Raw genomic sequence first — 17,689 nt, forward strand, 5'->3', positions numbered from 1 at the left:
TTATTTTGTAACCTTTTTGAAAATTTTTGAAACTTTAATAAATATCTTTAAAACAAAACAAAACAACCCTGTGGGTCCAGTTACAGATAGGTAGCCGTGTTGGTCTGCCATGGTCAAAACAAAATAAAAAAAATCCTTCCAGTAGCACCTTAAAGACCAACTGAGTTAGTTCTAGGTATGAGCTTTCGTGTGCATGCACACTTCTTCAGATGAACCCTGTGGGGTTGGCCAGGTTGAAGATGGATGGCTACTGGCCTAAGGCAGATTTTTGAGCTTCATAACCCAGCAGGGTGGATTTGAACCTGTGTCTCCCCAGTCTGACATGACTAGTGGCCATTGAGATACCTCTTCCATCCATTTGTCTAACCTCGTCTCAAAACTTTCTGAGCTACTGGCACATCACCATAATTTATGGAAGTGAATTACATAAAACAGTTGGGAAGAATTCTCAACGAGGGATGTAGAGAAACACAGAGGGGACTCCTCTTGGGTGGGGGGTACAAGCTTTAACATTTGGAAGAGTTTGCATTTATAACAGCAGCAGACAGACTTCAGGCTTGTAGGATCTACAACCGGATCCAGGTGTAAAAGACACATTTTGAACTAAAAAATTATTAAAAATCTCTGAGCAGCTGCTGAGCCCAGGGGGGGCCTCATCCACACTGTCACAATTTGGGCATGACATTCAATCACATGCCGAAAAATTCAGGTTTGCAGAATTGAAGTTGGTTAGTGCTCTTATGCAACAATTGGACTTCTTGCTATAAGAGAAAATGCACTGAAAAGCGTGGGAAAAGAATGGCTTGGCACAACGCTGTATAATCTGCCCGCAAAGAAATCAGGACGAATGTTCAGTAAATAGCCAATGTGGTTTAAGCTCCCTGCAAACTTTGCGCAAAAAAATAAATAAAAATCTGGGTGAAAGCTCGAGCGATGGGTTATCTGGAAGCTGAGAGGGGTTTGTTTTGAGTGCCAGAATGGAGCTGAATCCTTCCACACATAGATCCTATGTCTGGTCACCCTCAAGGGTTATTCCTTTTATCAGCTTAATTCTGGAGTGGGGAAGAGTCCTCTTGTTGTTAATTCCGTTAAACAGAGGGAATGTGGAAAGCCATGCTGATCTACTGCAAAATCACCCACAGTCTACCAGCTGATTCCATTCTGTCTTCTGCCCACCCCTGATTTGGAACATTCAAAGCTGATGGCCAAACCCTGGCAGAAGATCTGCATTGTGGGTCTCCTAGTTTTCTGTTTCTGTGATAGTGGTAACATCTCTGCTGCCATTTTCCCAGTCTAAATGCCTTCTTTCCCCAACCCCAAGCTACTACTTGCCCTGAATCTGTTGTCTGGTATCTTCCTGAAGCAGTGCCTGTGAATCCACTTATCAAAATTTAGCACATGCTGTCATCCAGTGTAGGAATGTTGCTTCCTGTCCTTGGTGACCAAGGTTTGTTACGAATCAAGTTGGCTCCCAGTGCATAGCCTAGCCTTGGGCCTTTCTTTGCCCCGGGGTCTGTTTCTTGGTCACTCCAGAGGTCCCTGTGGAATGCTGGGAATGGGCTTTCCTTGTACTACTCAGGTGAAGGGGCAATGATGGCTGGCTCTCCTGGCATCACTGTATGCCAAGCAACCATTGAGCATGGACATTCATATCCTTCCACACTTTATTGAGCCCTCTGCACTTGAGGGTCCAGAGGGGCCCTGTTTGCTGGGGCTGACGGGAGTTGTTGCTGGCACCCGTCTCTCTTGGGAGACAATGGAGAAGTGCGCCTTTTGCAGGTGAAGTCAAACTGTTGATGGTTACAGTGCCTGCTGTGGCTGTAGAGACCGATACAGGAGAGACATGTTTTGTTGCAGCTGGGGCAGAGCAAGGTGCCCGATTGTATTACTGCAGATGCACCATGGCATTTCGTTCTGACACAGCGCTTGTGGAAGGCATTGAGCTGTCCCTCCTGGCAGTTGCCCATGACTCACTTCCATAAAGCAGTAGTAGTCTGCAACATCTGGAAGACCAGAGTTCCCCAGATCTGGTCTACACTGGCTAGGGGTTGTTCTCCAGATTTCAGAGAAGGACCACACCCAGCCCCACCTGGTCATGATGAGGACTGACCTTACAAAGCTGGTGGTCTGTGTCTGAGCTGCCCTCCTTCCTTCTGTGTGTGTGATAGCCATCTTCACATATCTTAAGGACTGTTACATGGAAAAGGGAACATGCTTGTTTTCTACCTGTTCTGGAGAGTTGGACTTGAGGCAATGGCTTCATGTTACAAGAAAGGAGATTCCGACTAAACTTCAGGAAAAACTTTCTGACAGTAAGAGCTGTTCAACAGTGGAGCGGATTCCCACAAGAGGTGGTGGACACTCCTTCCTTGTAGGTTTCGAAGCAGAGGTTGGATGGCCATCTGTCATGGATGCTGTAGCTGATATTCCTGCATTGCAGGGGGTTGGATGAGATGATTCTATATATCAGCTTCCCTCTAGCAGATGGCCAAGCTCAACAATCCCTTCATGTGTTAAGAAATCTACCTTCAGTTGAGCAGGGCTCCATGGGGCTGTGCCTCTAGCCCCTCTCCTGACATCACAACTAGCCCAGGCCCCAGGATGGAGATAGTGATGATCATAGAATCAGTGCAAGAATCTCAGCTAAACCATCTATGGCAGATGGCGATCCAACCTCTGCTTAAAAACCTCCAAGGAAGGGAGTCGGTTCCACTGTCAAACAGCCCTTACTCTCAGAAAGTTCTTCCTGATGTTTAGTCAGAATTTCATTTCTTGTAACTTGGAATCCATTGGTCCGGGTCCTATCCTCCGGAGCAGGAGAAAACAAGTTTCCTTCACTTTCCATGTGTTGATGTTAGGAGCAGTGTTAGTGGAGTAGTCCCACAGCTCTGTCAGTAAATGGAACGCCTCTCCATTGAATAACTAACATGATTAGAGCCTGCTGGATCAGGCCAGCTGTCCATCAGTCCAGCATCAGTGACCAGAAGGATGCCTTTGGGAAACCCACAACCTGGACCCAGGGGCAGGAGCACTCTCCCCTCCTGCCTCCAGCTAGTAGCCATTGATAACCTTACCATCTATGAATTTGCCCAGTCCTCTTTTAAAGCTACCCAAGTTGGTGGCCATCACAGTCTCCTGTGGCAGCGAGTTCCACAGATAAACTATGTGCTGTGTGAACCAATGCAAGAATTCCTTAATGGGGAATTAATATTATTATCCCTGTGTAGCAGATGGCTAGTTTGTGGGTGGGTGCCCGCACACTGAGTTTGAACACTTATCTTGCCACCTAGAAAGTTTGTGTCGCGGGAGAGATTCAAACCAAGGATGTGCTTCTTTGTACTGTTCCTTGTCTGGACGTCTTGTCCTGTTCCAGCGTCTGCCCGAGACTCTATGAGTGAAGCCTTTGTGTGATGGCCCACAAAAACGGGGCCAATTGCTAAAGCGACATGAAACCATTCTGTACCTAAAGACAGCTTAATTCTTGGCGAAGTTGGAAACATGAAAAAGCCCCAGTTATTTTAAGATCTGTCAAGAATTTGATTTGCATATCGTCTCCCTGAATCTGACTGATGCGAAGATGCAATTGATGGACACTGCGGCGGCTGCTTAGCATTCGCTTAGCGCTGTGTGCTTGGGGACAGAGGCCTTGCTCTGGACTCCTGTTTGGAAATTAATGATTATTTTTTGGTTAACTTTTTATTCTGCTCTTCCTCTAGACTAGGTAGCATGCTTGGTGTCTCTGTGTGTTTTCACCACAGCCCTAGTGATAGGAAAGATTGATTGATTGATCGATCGATCGATCGATCGATCGATAGGAAAAGAGGTTTGGTTAAGGGTGCAGGGAACTGTATCTTTCCAAAGGAATGAAACAGGTGCATTGAATGCATTTGCGGTCTTGACATAACTCTGCAGCCCAGTCCTGAGTTGTACACCTTAGGAAACCTCCCAGAGTCCTTTGCAGTGTGCCAGGGTTCCATAGCTGGCAGGCAGGTTCGCCGGCGAGTCACTTTGGCACGGGAACTCCGCCACGAGAAGCAAAAGTTGTTTGCGTCGGGGGAAACCGCCGGCTTCTATGCGGAGAAAATGCTTCTGAGCAAGAATTTCCTCCACCTTAGCCGTCCCTGGGCCCAGCAGGGCAGAGGGTCCTTTGGGATTAAACTTCACAAGCTCCCGTTGTTCCGCGTGCAGCCGATCGGGACTGATTAGAGTGGCCTGGGAGAGATTTGCTGAATAAATTCAGCATGACACAGATTTTCAGCCGCTGTTCCCTTTGTATCCAGCGCTCTTGGCACTCTGTGGCAGGGGCAGACCAGGAAATTGTGCCAGAGAGAATAAAGGCTGGCAGGTTTTCTCTTCTTTCTTTCTTTCTTTCTTTCTTTCTTTCTTTCTTTCTTTCTTTCTTTCTTAGTGAGCAGTTGAATCTAGCGACATGGAAAGAGGGCAGCCACCTTCCCCTCAACGTTCCTGAACATTATATCTTTTTGAAACTGAGCTTGCTGGTGATTCAGTCCACAATTGAGCCTCTTCAACTCTGCCCTCCTCCTGGGCTGGAATTGTCTCTGGAGTATTCTGAATCTTCCTTCTTAGCATTAGAGTTCCTTTACCTAAGTGTCACATTGTGGGGCGGCAGGGGGAGAGGAGAGGAAGTTTTCCTCCATCTCACAACATTAGAACTCACGGACAGAAGCTGAACATTGAAATAAGATTGAGTGCAGACAAAAGAATGTACTTTTTTCCACCCAAATTTTTTAAATTGGTTTTCACAATATTATAAACAAACAAACACATAAGACAGACAAACATAAATCATAGCCTTATTGAAAATTACATTTATTAACTTTGTTAAGTGACTTCCTCGCTCCAAAAGAATGTACTTTTTTGCACAGTGCATAGCTGAACTGTGGAATTCGCAACCAGAAGACGTAATGACGACCACCAAGTTGAATAGGTTTTATTTTTGTTTTATTTTAAAGGATTTGTTTGGGGGGGGGAGGCACTCCTGTGGCTTCGGTGGCTTGCCTGCCCTGGGCACTGGCAACCCGCGCTACACTTCTGCCATGTTAGGTGCATTCGAGATACTTGTAGAGGTTCTGTGCAGCATTAAACGCCCACAGCCACCCATTTTCCGACAGAGGGACTAAGGGTGCACCAGGATTCCTTGCCTCAGACTTGGCTGCAGCCCATAAAAGTGGAGGGATCCTGGAAGCATTGCAGTTTCCCAGAAATCACTGGACAATTTGATATGTCGGATGGTGGGACACAAAGAAATTACTCTCCTCATTTTACTGACAGCGTTTCTTCACCACCCGTTCTTAACAGCAACACAAATTTCTTGGCAGTCCACAGACAACTGTGAAAGCAGAATGTCAAATCATAACACAACAATTAAAACAGGTGATCCGCAATCAGAATAAAACCAGCAGCAGGGAAAATAGCCATGGGTGGCACTCAGCTAAACAGTTCTACTAGTACAAGAACTTTTAGCTATGAAGTGGAAATTCATCGCCCTGTCCTCTCTCTGCATGCCCCCCCCCCCGACACGACTCCTAAATGTGCTCCAGAGGGTGGAAGGAACTGCGCAGCTAAAAGTTATTGTGCTAGCAGAACTGTTTTATATGCATGCTGCCCAGGAATGGTAACTGATCTTGTGAGTCTGGGAAGACGAAAAGGTCTTTACCTGGCAGCCAATATAGGTGCAAGAAATGCAAGAGAAATGGACATAATATTGACTTTCAGTCTGAAATCTAGAACAAACTTTACCATTGTTACCTAAACAATGAGCAGGCAGGAATTCCAAAAATGCGGAGCACGGCCTCTCTATGTACCCTTGAAGCTTTTGAGTTCTATGGATGTAGCTGTTTTCAGGGTGTGTCATGATCTCGCCGTTAATTTTTGCGCAGTGTTCCGAAGGCAAAGGGAGCCCCAGGGCGATTTCAGTTGGTTTCCCCCCCAGGTGGATTTCCATCATACGCTGGCAAATTCAGTCGGTCTGGGGGTCTTGTACAACAAACCTGCTTCCACAGAAGATAAAGAAGGGTGCAGAGGAAAGTGTGGCATAACACTTGCTTTGATGCAATGTCATCTAAAATCTCCGCAAACAAATCACAATAAGCACTCATTAGATCACCCACGTCATCTAATCCCTCTGCAAATAAACCAGAGTCTTCAATAAGCAGGTTGATGGCATTCCCAGATAAGCATCATTTTCTGATGTGATTGAGTCACATACTGGCAAATTCAGGTTGCATAATTAAAACTCTTGCAAGAAACTCATTTCCTCCCCAAACTGGACATCTTCTTTTTTTTGCAGTAACGGGCAGAAAATGCACTGGATAGTTCTGGATGCAATATCATATGACCTGCAGACAAATCAGAGTGAAGGTTCAGTAAATGCTCATTCCCCTTCCTGTCCACCAATGTGAAAACCAATCAAGGGGGTTGCTCAGCGAACAGGGTCACCTGGAAGTGACTCCAGAAGAATAATCTTTTCATTAGAGGGTGTTTGATTACAAATCAGTACACAGGTAGTGAAGCAGTATATATAATTCCTGTAGAAATTGGATGTATGCAGGAGATGTTTTAGCAAGTAGTAGTTGGAAGCAGCATATAATAAGGCCTGCAAGTCCTTTTTTAGGGAAGGTGGATGGCAGGACAGAATCCCAAAGCACTTAATGTATGTCAAGACAGGGAGGTCAGGGCACAGCCAGCCTTGCCTGGGGCTGCTGGGCTGGGCTGGTGGTCCTCTGTGGGGCTGCTGTACAGGGAGCAATGACTTGTTCGCAAGGGACAGGGAAGAGCCCAGTGGGTGCGGGGAGAAACACCAGTCTGGAAGGACCCAGTTCTATCACTTCCTCCTTCAGGGTTCCCCTCCTCAACATTTGTAACGATGCCCACATGATGGATGTGCTCACAACTCTGCAATCTGTTAACGTGAGTCAGCAGTGTGATACAGCAGCAAAAAAAGCTATCTCTATTCTAGGCTGCATCAACAGAATTTTAATGTCCCAATCAAGGGAAGTCATGGTACCACTCTGTTCTGCCTTGGTCAGACCACACCTGGAATGCTGTGTTCAACTCTGGGTGCCACAATTTAAGAAGGATGCTGACAAGCTGAAGGTGTGGCCAGAATGATCAAGGGCCTGGAAACCAAGCCTTATGAGGAACGGTTGAAGGAGCTGGATATGTTTAGCTTGGAAAAGAGGGGAGAGAGAGGAGGTAGGATAGCCATCTTCAAATATCTCCAGGGTTGTCACATGGAAGATGGAGCAAGCTTGTTCTCTCTTGCTCTGGAGGGTAAGACCCCAACCAATGCCTTCAATTTATGAGAAAGGAGATTCCAGCTAAACACCAGGAAAAACTTTCTGACAGTAAGAGCTGTTCGGCAGTAGAACAGACTCCCACGAGAGGTGGTGGACTCTCCTTCCTTGGAGGTTTCTAAGCAGAGGTTGGATGGCCATCTGTCATGGATGCTTTAGTTGAGATCCCTGCATTGCAGGGGGTTGGACTAGATGACCCTCGGGTCCCTTCCAACTCTGCAATTCTGTGATTCACGATGTGCAAAATTCTGCAAGTCTAAGCGTGTTTTATTTGAAGAAGCAAAGTCGTGTTGAAAGTGGGCTTGTGTGTAACTGCCCTTGTGTGCACCAATAATCAGGAGTGTGCAATAAAAATGACTTTTTGGAAGGGCCCTACATCTCTCTCTCTTCTAGCTGAAGCAGTCATCCACCCTGCCTGCCCTGCTAACTTCTCCTGGCTCTTTGGTATTCCTGGCTTAGGGCAGAGGGGTGGGAAGCCAGACAGTTAAATCTTTGGCAGGGCCTGAACGGACAGGCTGAATGCAACCACTGACCCCTCAATGATAATTTCCTGGTTGGAAGACTCCTGCTGGGTGATCCTAGAAGCTGGGAAGGAACTTCTAGAGCTCAGCAGAGCCACCCCCTGTTTGTGAATGGTTTCTCTGTACACAAACATATTTCCACACCCATTTTACAGGTGGCAGAGCTGAGGCGGAGAGAGCAGGGGGGCTTCCTTCAGGCTACCTAGATTGGGTTGTAGCTACCTCTTTGCCGGTGCTCAGTCTGGCCTGGCCTGACCCCCACCGCCCTTGCCCAGGCCCACGTGGCTATTCGTGAAATCGGGCTGGCTGGGTGGTGCTGTTCGCCAGTGCCAGCTGGGAACGCCAGCCCATTTCCGGCCTCAGTGCTGGGAGTAGCATTGCACTGGGGAACAATGGCTATTGATCCGCAGGGCAGCCTTCTTATCTGCCTGCCATTGTTCTGGAAGCGGCCTCCTTGGAGAGGGAAGAGGCCTCTGTGTTTGCATTGCCTAGACCCTTCTCTCTGCCTGGTCTGTACCATTGGCAGAACTGCCGGGCTGCCAGCGAGCCAAGAGGATGGGAAACGTGGAGAGAGAGGAAGGGGAAGCACCATAGGTCAGGGGTAGAAGCAGCATCTGTTTTGTATGCAGAAGGCTGGCTCCATCTGAAAACCTTGGAGAGCTGCTGCCAGCCAGTGTTGGTGGACCTTCCTGTGTTCCAGTGAGAGGCAAACCTGCAGCTAGGAAGGGGCTGTTCATGGCCTTTTCTGCAGAACACTGTTTGTTTTATTTTCTAAATCAAAGCTGGAAGCTTCTATTGCTTCTATTTATGCTGAGATAAGGGGAAATGCACAAGCAAGAGTCCACCCCACTGAGCGTGAAGGAAGTTTGTTCCCACCTTCTGATGTCTCCCCAGCAAGCAAAAAACCACTAGAAATGCCAAACAACTTTTGAATAACTTTCCACCTCGCAGGCTGCTACTTTGGAGCAGTGGTGGTGAATTACTATTTTCCTGGTCATTGATTGCATGATAGCAAACATGCTCACACACATAGGGGCATAGGAAGGCGCCTTATACTGAACCAGGCCATTGGTGTATCTGGTTCAGTATTGTCTACACTGACTGGCAGCAGCTTCCCAGGGTTTCAGGCAGGATGCTCTCCCAGCCCTAGCTGGAGATGATGATAATGGTGATTTGTTTTAAAAAGAGCCAGAGGTGCTGGGGATTGAACCAGGGACCTGCCACATGCAAGGCAGATGTTTTACCCTGGGAGCCATGCCCCCCCCCCCCGCAGGATGTTAAGGGATTCTGCTCCTTCCATCCTCACAAGACTTTTAGCTATAGTACCAAAGGGTAGGGACGCGGGTGGTGCTGTGGGTTAAACCACAGAGCCTAGGACTTGCCGATCAGAAGGTCGGCGGTTCGAATTCTCGCGACAGGATGAGCTCCCGTTGCTCGTGCTCCTGCCAACCTGGCAGTTTGAAAGCACACAGTGCAAGTAGATAAATAGGTACCGCTCTGGCGGGAAGGTAAACAGCATTTCCGTGCGCTGCTCTGGTTCACCAGAAGCGGCTTAGTCATGCTGGCCACATGACCCGGAAGCTGTACGCCGGCTCCCTCAGCCAATAAAGCAAGATGAGCGCCGCAACCCCAGAGTCGGTCACGACTGGACCTAATGGTCAAGGGTCCCTTTACCTTTACCTTTACCAAAGGGTAGTGATGTCAGCTTTTTGTTTCTGGGTCTCTAGGCCAGTCAGGAGAAGCACAGAGAGCCTGGCCAGCTTTGCTCAGAGCAAAGGACTTTGTGTATGTTGTGTCAGCAGAGAGAGTGGGGCTGAGTCTATTCTAGGCTCCTGGGACAAGGTGAAGGAGATGCTCCTGGAAGTATAGGGTCTGTAAGAGGTGATGTTATCAAGTGGCCACAGTGCCAGCTCAACTCCTAGGACATAAGAGCATGGAATCATAGAAAACAGGGTCATCTCATCCAACCCCCAGCAGTGCAGGAATCTTGACCAAAGCATCCATGACAGATGACTATCTAGCCCAGTTGTGTCTAGGCTGAAAGGCAGAAGCCCTCTGAGCTTTCACACAGCCTTGCCTGAAGCCTGGCTCCACCACTGAGCTACAGCCCTACACCTGGAGTAGGAGTCGGGGGGGACGCAGGTCAGAGAGACAGGATGGAGCCCGGACACCTCTCTTTAGAAACAAGTTAAGGGTTGCTTGAGGGCTTAACCTTGAGATTTGTTTTTCGTTCCAAGATCTCCTCAACCCTGGAACATTTTAGACGAGATAAGCTAGTGCTTCGCACAATGCATAGCTAACTTGAGGAATTTACTGCTGTGGGAGGGAGGACGAGGCTAGGCAGCAGCTTCTGGACGTCATTATGGCTATATGCTGCCTCCAGGATCCGAACTCCAGTCCCTGAGACACAACAGCCAGGGAGTGCTGCTGCATTAATACCCTGCATGTGCGTCTGTGGGAACAAAATGCAGAATTTGATTGATGTTATGGCCTGATTCAGGAGGACTCTTCTTACATTCTCGAGGAAAGGAGGAGAGCACCACCGAACATGTGCTGAGTGCATTTTGTGTACCTCCAAATAACTGCGGACCTCTGGGACAAAGGGGGAAATTCCATAGTTTCCAGTCTCTCTCCTGCCCCTTGCATTATGCGTTATTCTCCTGAACATTGCAGGGTCAGTACTTTGGGCAACTTGTATGCATAGCAGGAAGGCCTCCTCCATCCATGGGAGATTGACCCTTGACCTCCAAGGACAGGGAGGTGCCTTCTTTCTGACCACCCGAGTTGCTCCATCTCCTCCTTCTTGTGCCCTTGACCCTTCGCTGTGTGTTCCGTCCCCAGATGTATGGCCGCTACACGCAGGACCTGGGAGCCTACGCCAAGGATGAAGCCGCCCGCATCCGCCTGCAGCAAGAGCGCTGGAAGCCATCCCCAAAGGACCGCCTACGCCCCTCTGAGCTGCTGGAATATGACCAGAGCCGATGCGCCCGCTGCCGCAGTAAGGAGCCTGCCGTGTCCTGGGGAGCGGGGAGAGGACTGGGGGTGGAAATGCGTCTTTATAAGTCCTTGCAGCCTCTGGTGGGGGGAGAGGGGCATCCTGGGCCTGCCATTCAGCTCGTCAAAAATGTGACACCAGAGGGCTCTGCAGAGCAATGGAAAATCACATTGAGAGGTATATAACTTTTTTTTATAGCGTTTTTACAGATCAGTGTAGATCCAGCTCCTGTCAGAGCTGGTGTACGTAGTCCAAAACCTATGTTCAGAGGTTTGCTTGGCTTTGCACAATTGTGCTCTCGGCCTTCCATGCTCCCTTGGAGGTCACTAGCTAGTGTTTTTTGCTACATGCTGATAAAACTTCTGCCTTGCTGTGCTTTTACGTATTATCTCATTCTGTAAATGCAAGCAGGCCACATCAGATTTTGGGAGGCCTTGGGACGCATTGTTCTTTTCTCGCTTTGCAGTTGTCTCTGTCCGAAGATGGAGAACGTCTCAGCAGCATGAAATTGTCTGGGAACAGTGTAAACTCTGCTTCTGCCTCCAGGCGTTCACCCAGGGGGTTGAGGGTGGTGGTCCTGGGAAAAGATGTATTGGCCTTTCCCCAGGTCACTCCCCATGCTCCCCCTTCATTTCTCATGCTCCCGCTTATTTACCACAGCACTAAACCAGTAGTAGAGGGTTCATCTCTTGGACAACCCCTTACTGCAGCCACTTGGTGCATCCTGAGCCCTTTCTCATGCCTGTGCATAAATGGTACATGCATACTTTTTAAGAATCGGCATGCAACTTTGCTTTCAGTCTTTGTTTCGTGTGAACCAAGCTAGACTTTACCTGTTGCATACATCACTCTCTGTATTCATGAATTGCTGTATCGCTGTATACTTGACAGTTCTAGTACACCTGCTCCTGTGCACAATTTATTGGGTTGCAGGAAAGTTGTACTTATGCATCTATGCATGTGTTTCCACCCCCATCGTTCTACCCGGACACTGAGGTCCAGCGCCGAGGGCCTTCTGGCGGCTCCCTCACTGCAAGAAGCCAAGTTACAGGGAACCAGGCAGAGGGCCTTCTCGGTAGTGGCGCCCTCCCTGTGGAATGCCCTCCCACCAGATGTCAAAGAGAACAACAACTACCAGACTTTTAGAAGACATCTGAAGGCAGCCCTGTTTAGGGAAGCTTTTAATGTTTGATGTATCACAGTATTTTAATATTCTTTTGGAAGCTGCCCAGAGTGGCTAGGGAAACCCAGCCAGATGGGCGGGGTATAAATACTAAATTATTATTATTATTATTATTATTATTTGCACATGCAACTGTGCAGGGAGTCCTCTTTGCTACCGACTGACTTCTCCTTTCTGTCACTTCTCTTGTTTCCGCCTTCCTTTCTTGCTCAGCCTGTCTCTGTCTGTCTTCTCGGACCGAGCGCTCTCAGCATCCTCTAACAATAGGCAGAGTCAAAACAAAACAAATTCCTTCCAGTAGCACCTTAAAGACCAACTAAGTCAGTTCTTGGTATGAGCTTTCGTGTGCATGCACACTTATTCATGACCTCAGCCTGACAGGCCTCCGGCTGAATCCTTGGCATAAACCGGGCATGCGAGTGCACTGAGCCAGCGGGAGATACAATTTCGCACGACTATTTGTTGGGCTCTCGGAGGAACAGGGTTAGAGAGCTTTCACAACATCTCTTGTGTTGGAAGCTTCCCCAGCAAAATTGCCAGAGGTCCTGGGCGCCCTTGCTTGAAGGGCTGCTTCCCCCCATCTCCTGCAAGGTCACCCAGCAAGTTTGTGGCCGAGCGGGGATTTGAACCCTCGTCCCTTGCGGGATCTTAGTCCAACACTCTCTTTGATACCAGGTTCACAAAAGCTCAGGGGATGGAGGACAAAGACAGAGAACATTCTTTCAACTAAATAAATAAGTGGCACTTTTGATGTCCCTGCTCCTGCCAACCTAGCAATTCGAAAGTACATCAAAAGTGCAAGTAGATAAATTGGTACTGCTCTGGTGGGAAGGTAAACGGCGTTTCCGTGCGCTGCTTTGGTTTGCCAGAAGCGGTATAGTCATGCTGGCCACATGACCCAGAAGCTGTATACCGGCTCCCTCGACCAATAAAGCGAGATGAGCCCCACAACCCCAGAGTCGTCCGCGACTCTGCTCAGGGGTCCCTTTACCTTTACCTATTGCTCTATTGGGCAAACTAAGGCCCAAGGGCCGGATCCAGCCCAGTCGCCTTCTAAATCTGGCCCGTGGATGGTCTGGGAATCAGCGTGTTTTTACATGAGTAAAATGTGTACTTCTATTTAAAATGCATCTCTGGGTTATTTGTGGGGCATACGAATTTGTTCATCCCCCCCCCAAAAAAAAATATAGTCCGGACCTCCACAAGGTCTGAGGGACAGTGGACCCGCCCCCTGCTGAAAAAGTTGCTGACCCCTGCTCTCTTCCTTTATATCTTGACTTCAAATATATATCTATATTGCAAAGCACCAGCATATGAGGAGCAACTTTTAAACAGCCTTCTTCCAGCTTTAAAATCTTAAGACCCCTGTATAATCCAGACTCTCGTTCCCTCCCTCCTTCCACCCCAGGGCCTGATACCCTGGCCAAAGCTCTCCCGTCGTCATTCCCGGGATCTGCTTGTTCCTGCTGCCTTAAAATAGTTCCCTTAGCAACTGCTGAGGCTGAGGCCTGCATTGTTCTTGAGGCAAATTCTCTTGTTAAATGTCGCCGGCTCCCTGGGGCCGCAGCGTGAGCCAGAGAGCCGCTCAGAGCCGGCCTGTCCCGGCATGGCCCTGGGCGTGGCCGCCCTCTCCCCACCCCGCTCCCAGTTGCCGCGTTGTGTTGACCGATGCGTTGTGTTGCTCTAGCGTGACGGCATGTTTTGCTAACTCGGCGTGGGGCTCCTCCATCCTTGCCACCCCCTGGGCCCATCTGCCGGCTGCCTGTGGCTAGCATAGCAACCGAGTTGGGGGGGGTGGCAGGCCCCAGGCCCCCCCCTCACAAAGCCAGAGGGGGAAGGCCGTCCCCTCTGCAAACCCCAGGTGTCATGGGCCAGGGGGCTGTGGCGCAGGCGGGGTGCGCCGGTGGGGTGGCAACAGCCTTGTTCTTACAGCTGCGCGAGTGTCACAAAACAAGCGAGCTGGCTTGTGCCTGGAAACTTCTCTCTTTTGCCCACCTCAAAACAACTCCAACTTGGAAACTCAGCGGAAATATCTTCTTGGCATGTTTTTGTGATTCCGGTGCTCGGTGGAGCAGCTCAGGCGATCCCGTTACGCAATGAAGAAATGTCCGTGGTAGAGCCACAGCGGCAGAAGCTGGCTTAAGCATGTATGAAGAGCCTGCAAGATCAGGCCAGTGGCCCATTTGGTCCAGCATCCTGTTCCCACAGCGGCCAACCAGATACCTGAGGGAAACCCACAAGCAGGATCCAAGCACAGAGCAACTCTTCCCTCCGACAGTTTCCAGAAACTAGTACCGTAGATTCTGGCGTATAAGACGACTTTTTAACCCCGGAAAATCCTCTTAAAAGTTGGGGGTCGTCTTATATGTCAGGTATGGGTTTGCTGGGCAGCAGCAGAGGGCAGCGGGCTCCATGCCAGGAGGAAGCTGCCCAGCGATGCTAAGCCAGGTTTGCTGGGTGGCTTCCTCCCGGCACGGAGCGGAACCTGCCGTCCACTGCTGCTGCCCAGCAAAGCTGCCGCGTATACGACTGGGCGTATAAGTCATCTTATATGCCCAGTCGCCTAATACACCAGAATTACAGTATTCAGAAGCATGGCTGCCTCCAACCGTGGAAGGCAGAGTGGCTAGTAGCCGTCAATAGCCCTCTCCTCCTCCATGAATTGGCCAAATCCTCTTTCAAAGCCAACTAGGTGGGTGGCCATCATTGCCTCCCCTGGAAGAGAGTTCCATAGGTTAACAAGGCGCTCCGTGAAGCATTATTTTCTTTGGGCTGTCCTGAATCTTCCAGCTTCATTGGATGCCCAGAAGTTCTAGAGTTGGTCTAGTGCTTGTCAGGCTGGCTTGGCAAAATATCTTCTCTCTCTCTTTCTCTCTAGTGTCCCACGAAGAGTCTGCCAATTTTAAAAAATATATACATTTTTGTTGGTTTTTTTAACATATCATTTCCAACAATCATATAGCATAACTTCTTATCTTATACAGTGTTTTAGACTTCTGTCAACACCTCTGATGATTTTTCGTCACTTATTCTGCATTTCTTAATTTCTCTATTACTCTTAATTATCATTAACTAATAATTCTCCTCATAGTCTTTCTTGCAATATTTCAAATAGTCCTCCTTACAAAACTTCTTGCAGTCCTACTAGTGTAATCTGTTCATTACAGTTACTTTTCAAATACAGTGGTACCTCGGGTTACATACGCTTCAGGTTATGGACTCGGCTAACCCAGAAATATTACCTTGGGTTAAGAACTTTGCTTCAGGATGAGAACAGAAATCGTGCTCCGGTGGCGCGGTGGCAGCTGGAGGCCCCATTAGTGGTGCTTCAGGTTAAGAACAGTTTCAGGTTAAGAACAGACCTCCGGGATGAATTAAGTACTTAACCCGAGGTACCACTGTAGTTCATATATTTACTCCAGTCTTCTAAGAATCTCTGGTCCCGCAGGTTTTGAATCCTTCCTGTTAATTTATCTAATTCTGCATAGTCCATCAATTTCATCTGCCATTCTTCTTTCTGTGAGCCAGTGTGGTGTAGTGGTTAGGAGCGGTAGACTCGTAATCTGGTGAACCGGGTTCGCTTCCCCGCTCCTCCACATGCAGCTGCTGGGTGACCTTGGGCCAGTCACACTTCTGTGAAGTCTCTCAGCCCCACTCACCTCACAGAGTGTTTGTTGTCGGGGAGGAAGGGAAAGGAGATTGTTAGCCGCTTTGAGACTCCTTCAGGTAGTGATAAAGCGGGATATCAAATCCAAACTCTTCTTCTTTCGTAGGTAATTCTTCTTGCTTCCATTTTTGTGCCAATAATAGTCTTGCTGCTGTCACTGCATATAAAAACAACTTACAATCCTGTCTATCATCTCCTACAATGCCAAGTAAAAATGCTTCTGGTATCTTAATAAATAAGAGCCTGTCATTTTAGCATGCCGATGATGGTGCTACCTCTTGCTTCTATCCCCTGATTCTCTTTCTCTCTCTTTCTGGTCCCACGGAGTGTCTTTCATTTTATACTGCTCAGCTGGGTTTAGGCCACTTCCTGTGGGCTAGAGCCTGCCTGCCCTCATGCCTTCCATGGTCTCATTGGTCCTCCATGTTGGACATCTACTGCCAAAATATTGGCTGAGGGCCAGCAGGTTATTTCTTGCCTCCAGCAGGGACCTGAGCCTAAGGAGAGAGATCAGCCAGAGGTTTGGGGTCAACTTTCATTAGCCAGCTGATAACGGCACTACCTCTTGCTTCTATCCCTTGACTGTGATACGGAAGCGATAGAGGTGGTAAATTGGTGTCACTCACTTGGGAGAGATCCGCTGGAGCTTATTGCACTCCTGGTGGGTGTAAGTTGCCCATGACTCACTACTATAAAGCAGCATGCCCCACACTTTATTATTATCCATCGCATCCTGGTCACTGTCTCTTCGAGCTCCTGCCGTCGGGACGGAGATACAGGACGATGAAGACAAGAACAAGCCGTCTCAAGAACAGCTTCTTCTCCAGAGCGATCTTGGCCCTGAATGGGAAACCTGGACTTTGAAAGTCATCTAATCTTCCTTGCTGTATTATACTGTATTGTTTTAATTAGTGTTTTTATACTTGTTCTGATTTTGAGTGGAGTGCCCTACCTGGGTGGATGGAGCAGCCAAGTAATTTCGTTGTCCCCGAGAGGGGGCAATGACAATAAAGATATTATTATTATTATTATTATTATTATTATTATTATTATTATTATTATTATTATTTATATACCGCCCTATACCTGGGGGTCTCAGGGCGGTTCACAGAATAAAATCAAGATATAAAACCACAAAATGCATATTAAAACTAAAAACAAAAATCCAATAACACCCCCCCAAAAAAAAAACATTTTAAAAGGGCATAGGATGTAAATCAGATCAACCTAAAGCCTGGTTAAAGAGAAACGTTTTTGCCTGGTGCCTAAAGGGGTATAATGAAGGCACTTGGCAGACTTCCCTGGGGAAAGCATTCCACAGACAGGGAGCCACTGCAGAGAAGGCCCCGTTCTCGTGTCACCACCTTCTGGACCTCTCAAGGAGGAGGCACCCAAAGGAGGGCCTCAGAAGATGATTTCAGGCTCCTGGTAAATTCATATGGAAAGAGGCAGTCCTTGAGGTATTGTGGGCCAAGCCTAAGTCTGTGCTGCAAATTACGTGCCCTTGGTTTCAACCCCTTTTTTCATAGCTCTCTTCCCCCTCAACCTCTTGGTTTGAGAGCAGTGAAATCTGAATGATGCATTGAGAAACAACCTGCTCCTTTATCTGCAGATAAGACTGAAAGCAAGGGGGGGTGTTGATGGGGAGTCCTAACCAAGTCCTGAAGGTACAGAATGCTTAATGGTTCTTGTCTCCTTTATCGTTCCAACAACCTTGTTGAGCTGTGCAAGACACAGGGACCAAGAGAGCCAGCACCAACTCAGTAAGTTGTTCAGTGTGAGGCTCCCCTTAATTCCCAACTGGGGAAATGTTGAATGAGTTTAAAGCTTACAGCCCTTTTACAGCAGATGGGTCAAGCAGCTGTTCCGATTAGTTTTAGTGAGCTGAGACTTATTCGGTCTTATGACTATAGTTTTTGTGTTGAAGGGAACTTCAGACACTTCCTTAATGCTTCAAAGTCTGCCCTGCTATTAAAAGCTTGTTAGGAGCTTTTGGGGTGGGGGAGT

General features: G+C 48.2%; 1 protein-coding gene across 2 annotated transcripts in view; it reads left to right on the forward strand.

Moving 5' to 3' along the window:
- CLCN2 (chloride voltage-gated channel 2) overlaps nt 1–17,689 on the forward strand; it is a 75,394-nt gene that overhangs the window by 17,139 nt on the left and 40,566 nt on the right. For both annotated transcript variants that reach the window (XM_081862305.1, XM_081862306.1), the window contains exon 2: nt 10,679–10,835. In XM_081862305.1, the coding sequence (XP_081718431.1) occupies nt 10,679–10,835 (157 nt within the window). The remainder of the gene's footprint in view (nt 1–10,678; nt 10,836–17,689) is intronic.

The sequence above is a fragment of the Podarcis erhardii genome (genome assembly GCF_964252035.2).
Source record: "Podarcis erhardii genome assembly, chromosome: 5".
In the NCBI taxonomy this organism is placed as follows: Eukaryota; Metazoa; Chordata; class Lepidosauria; order Squamata; family Lacertidae; genus Podarcis; species Podarcis erhardii.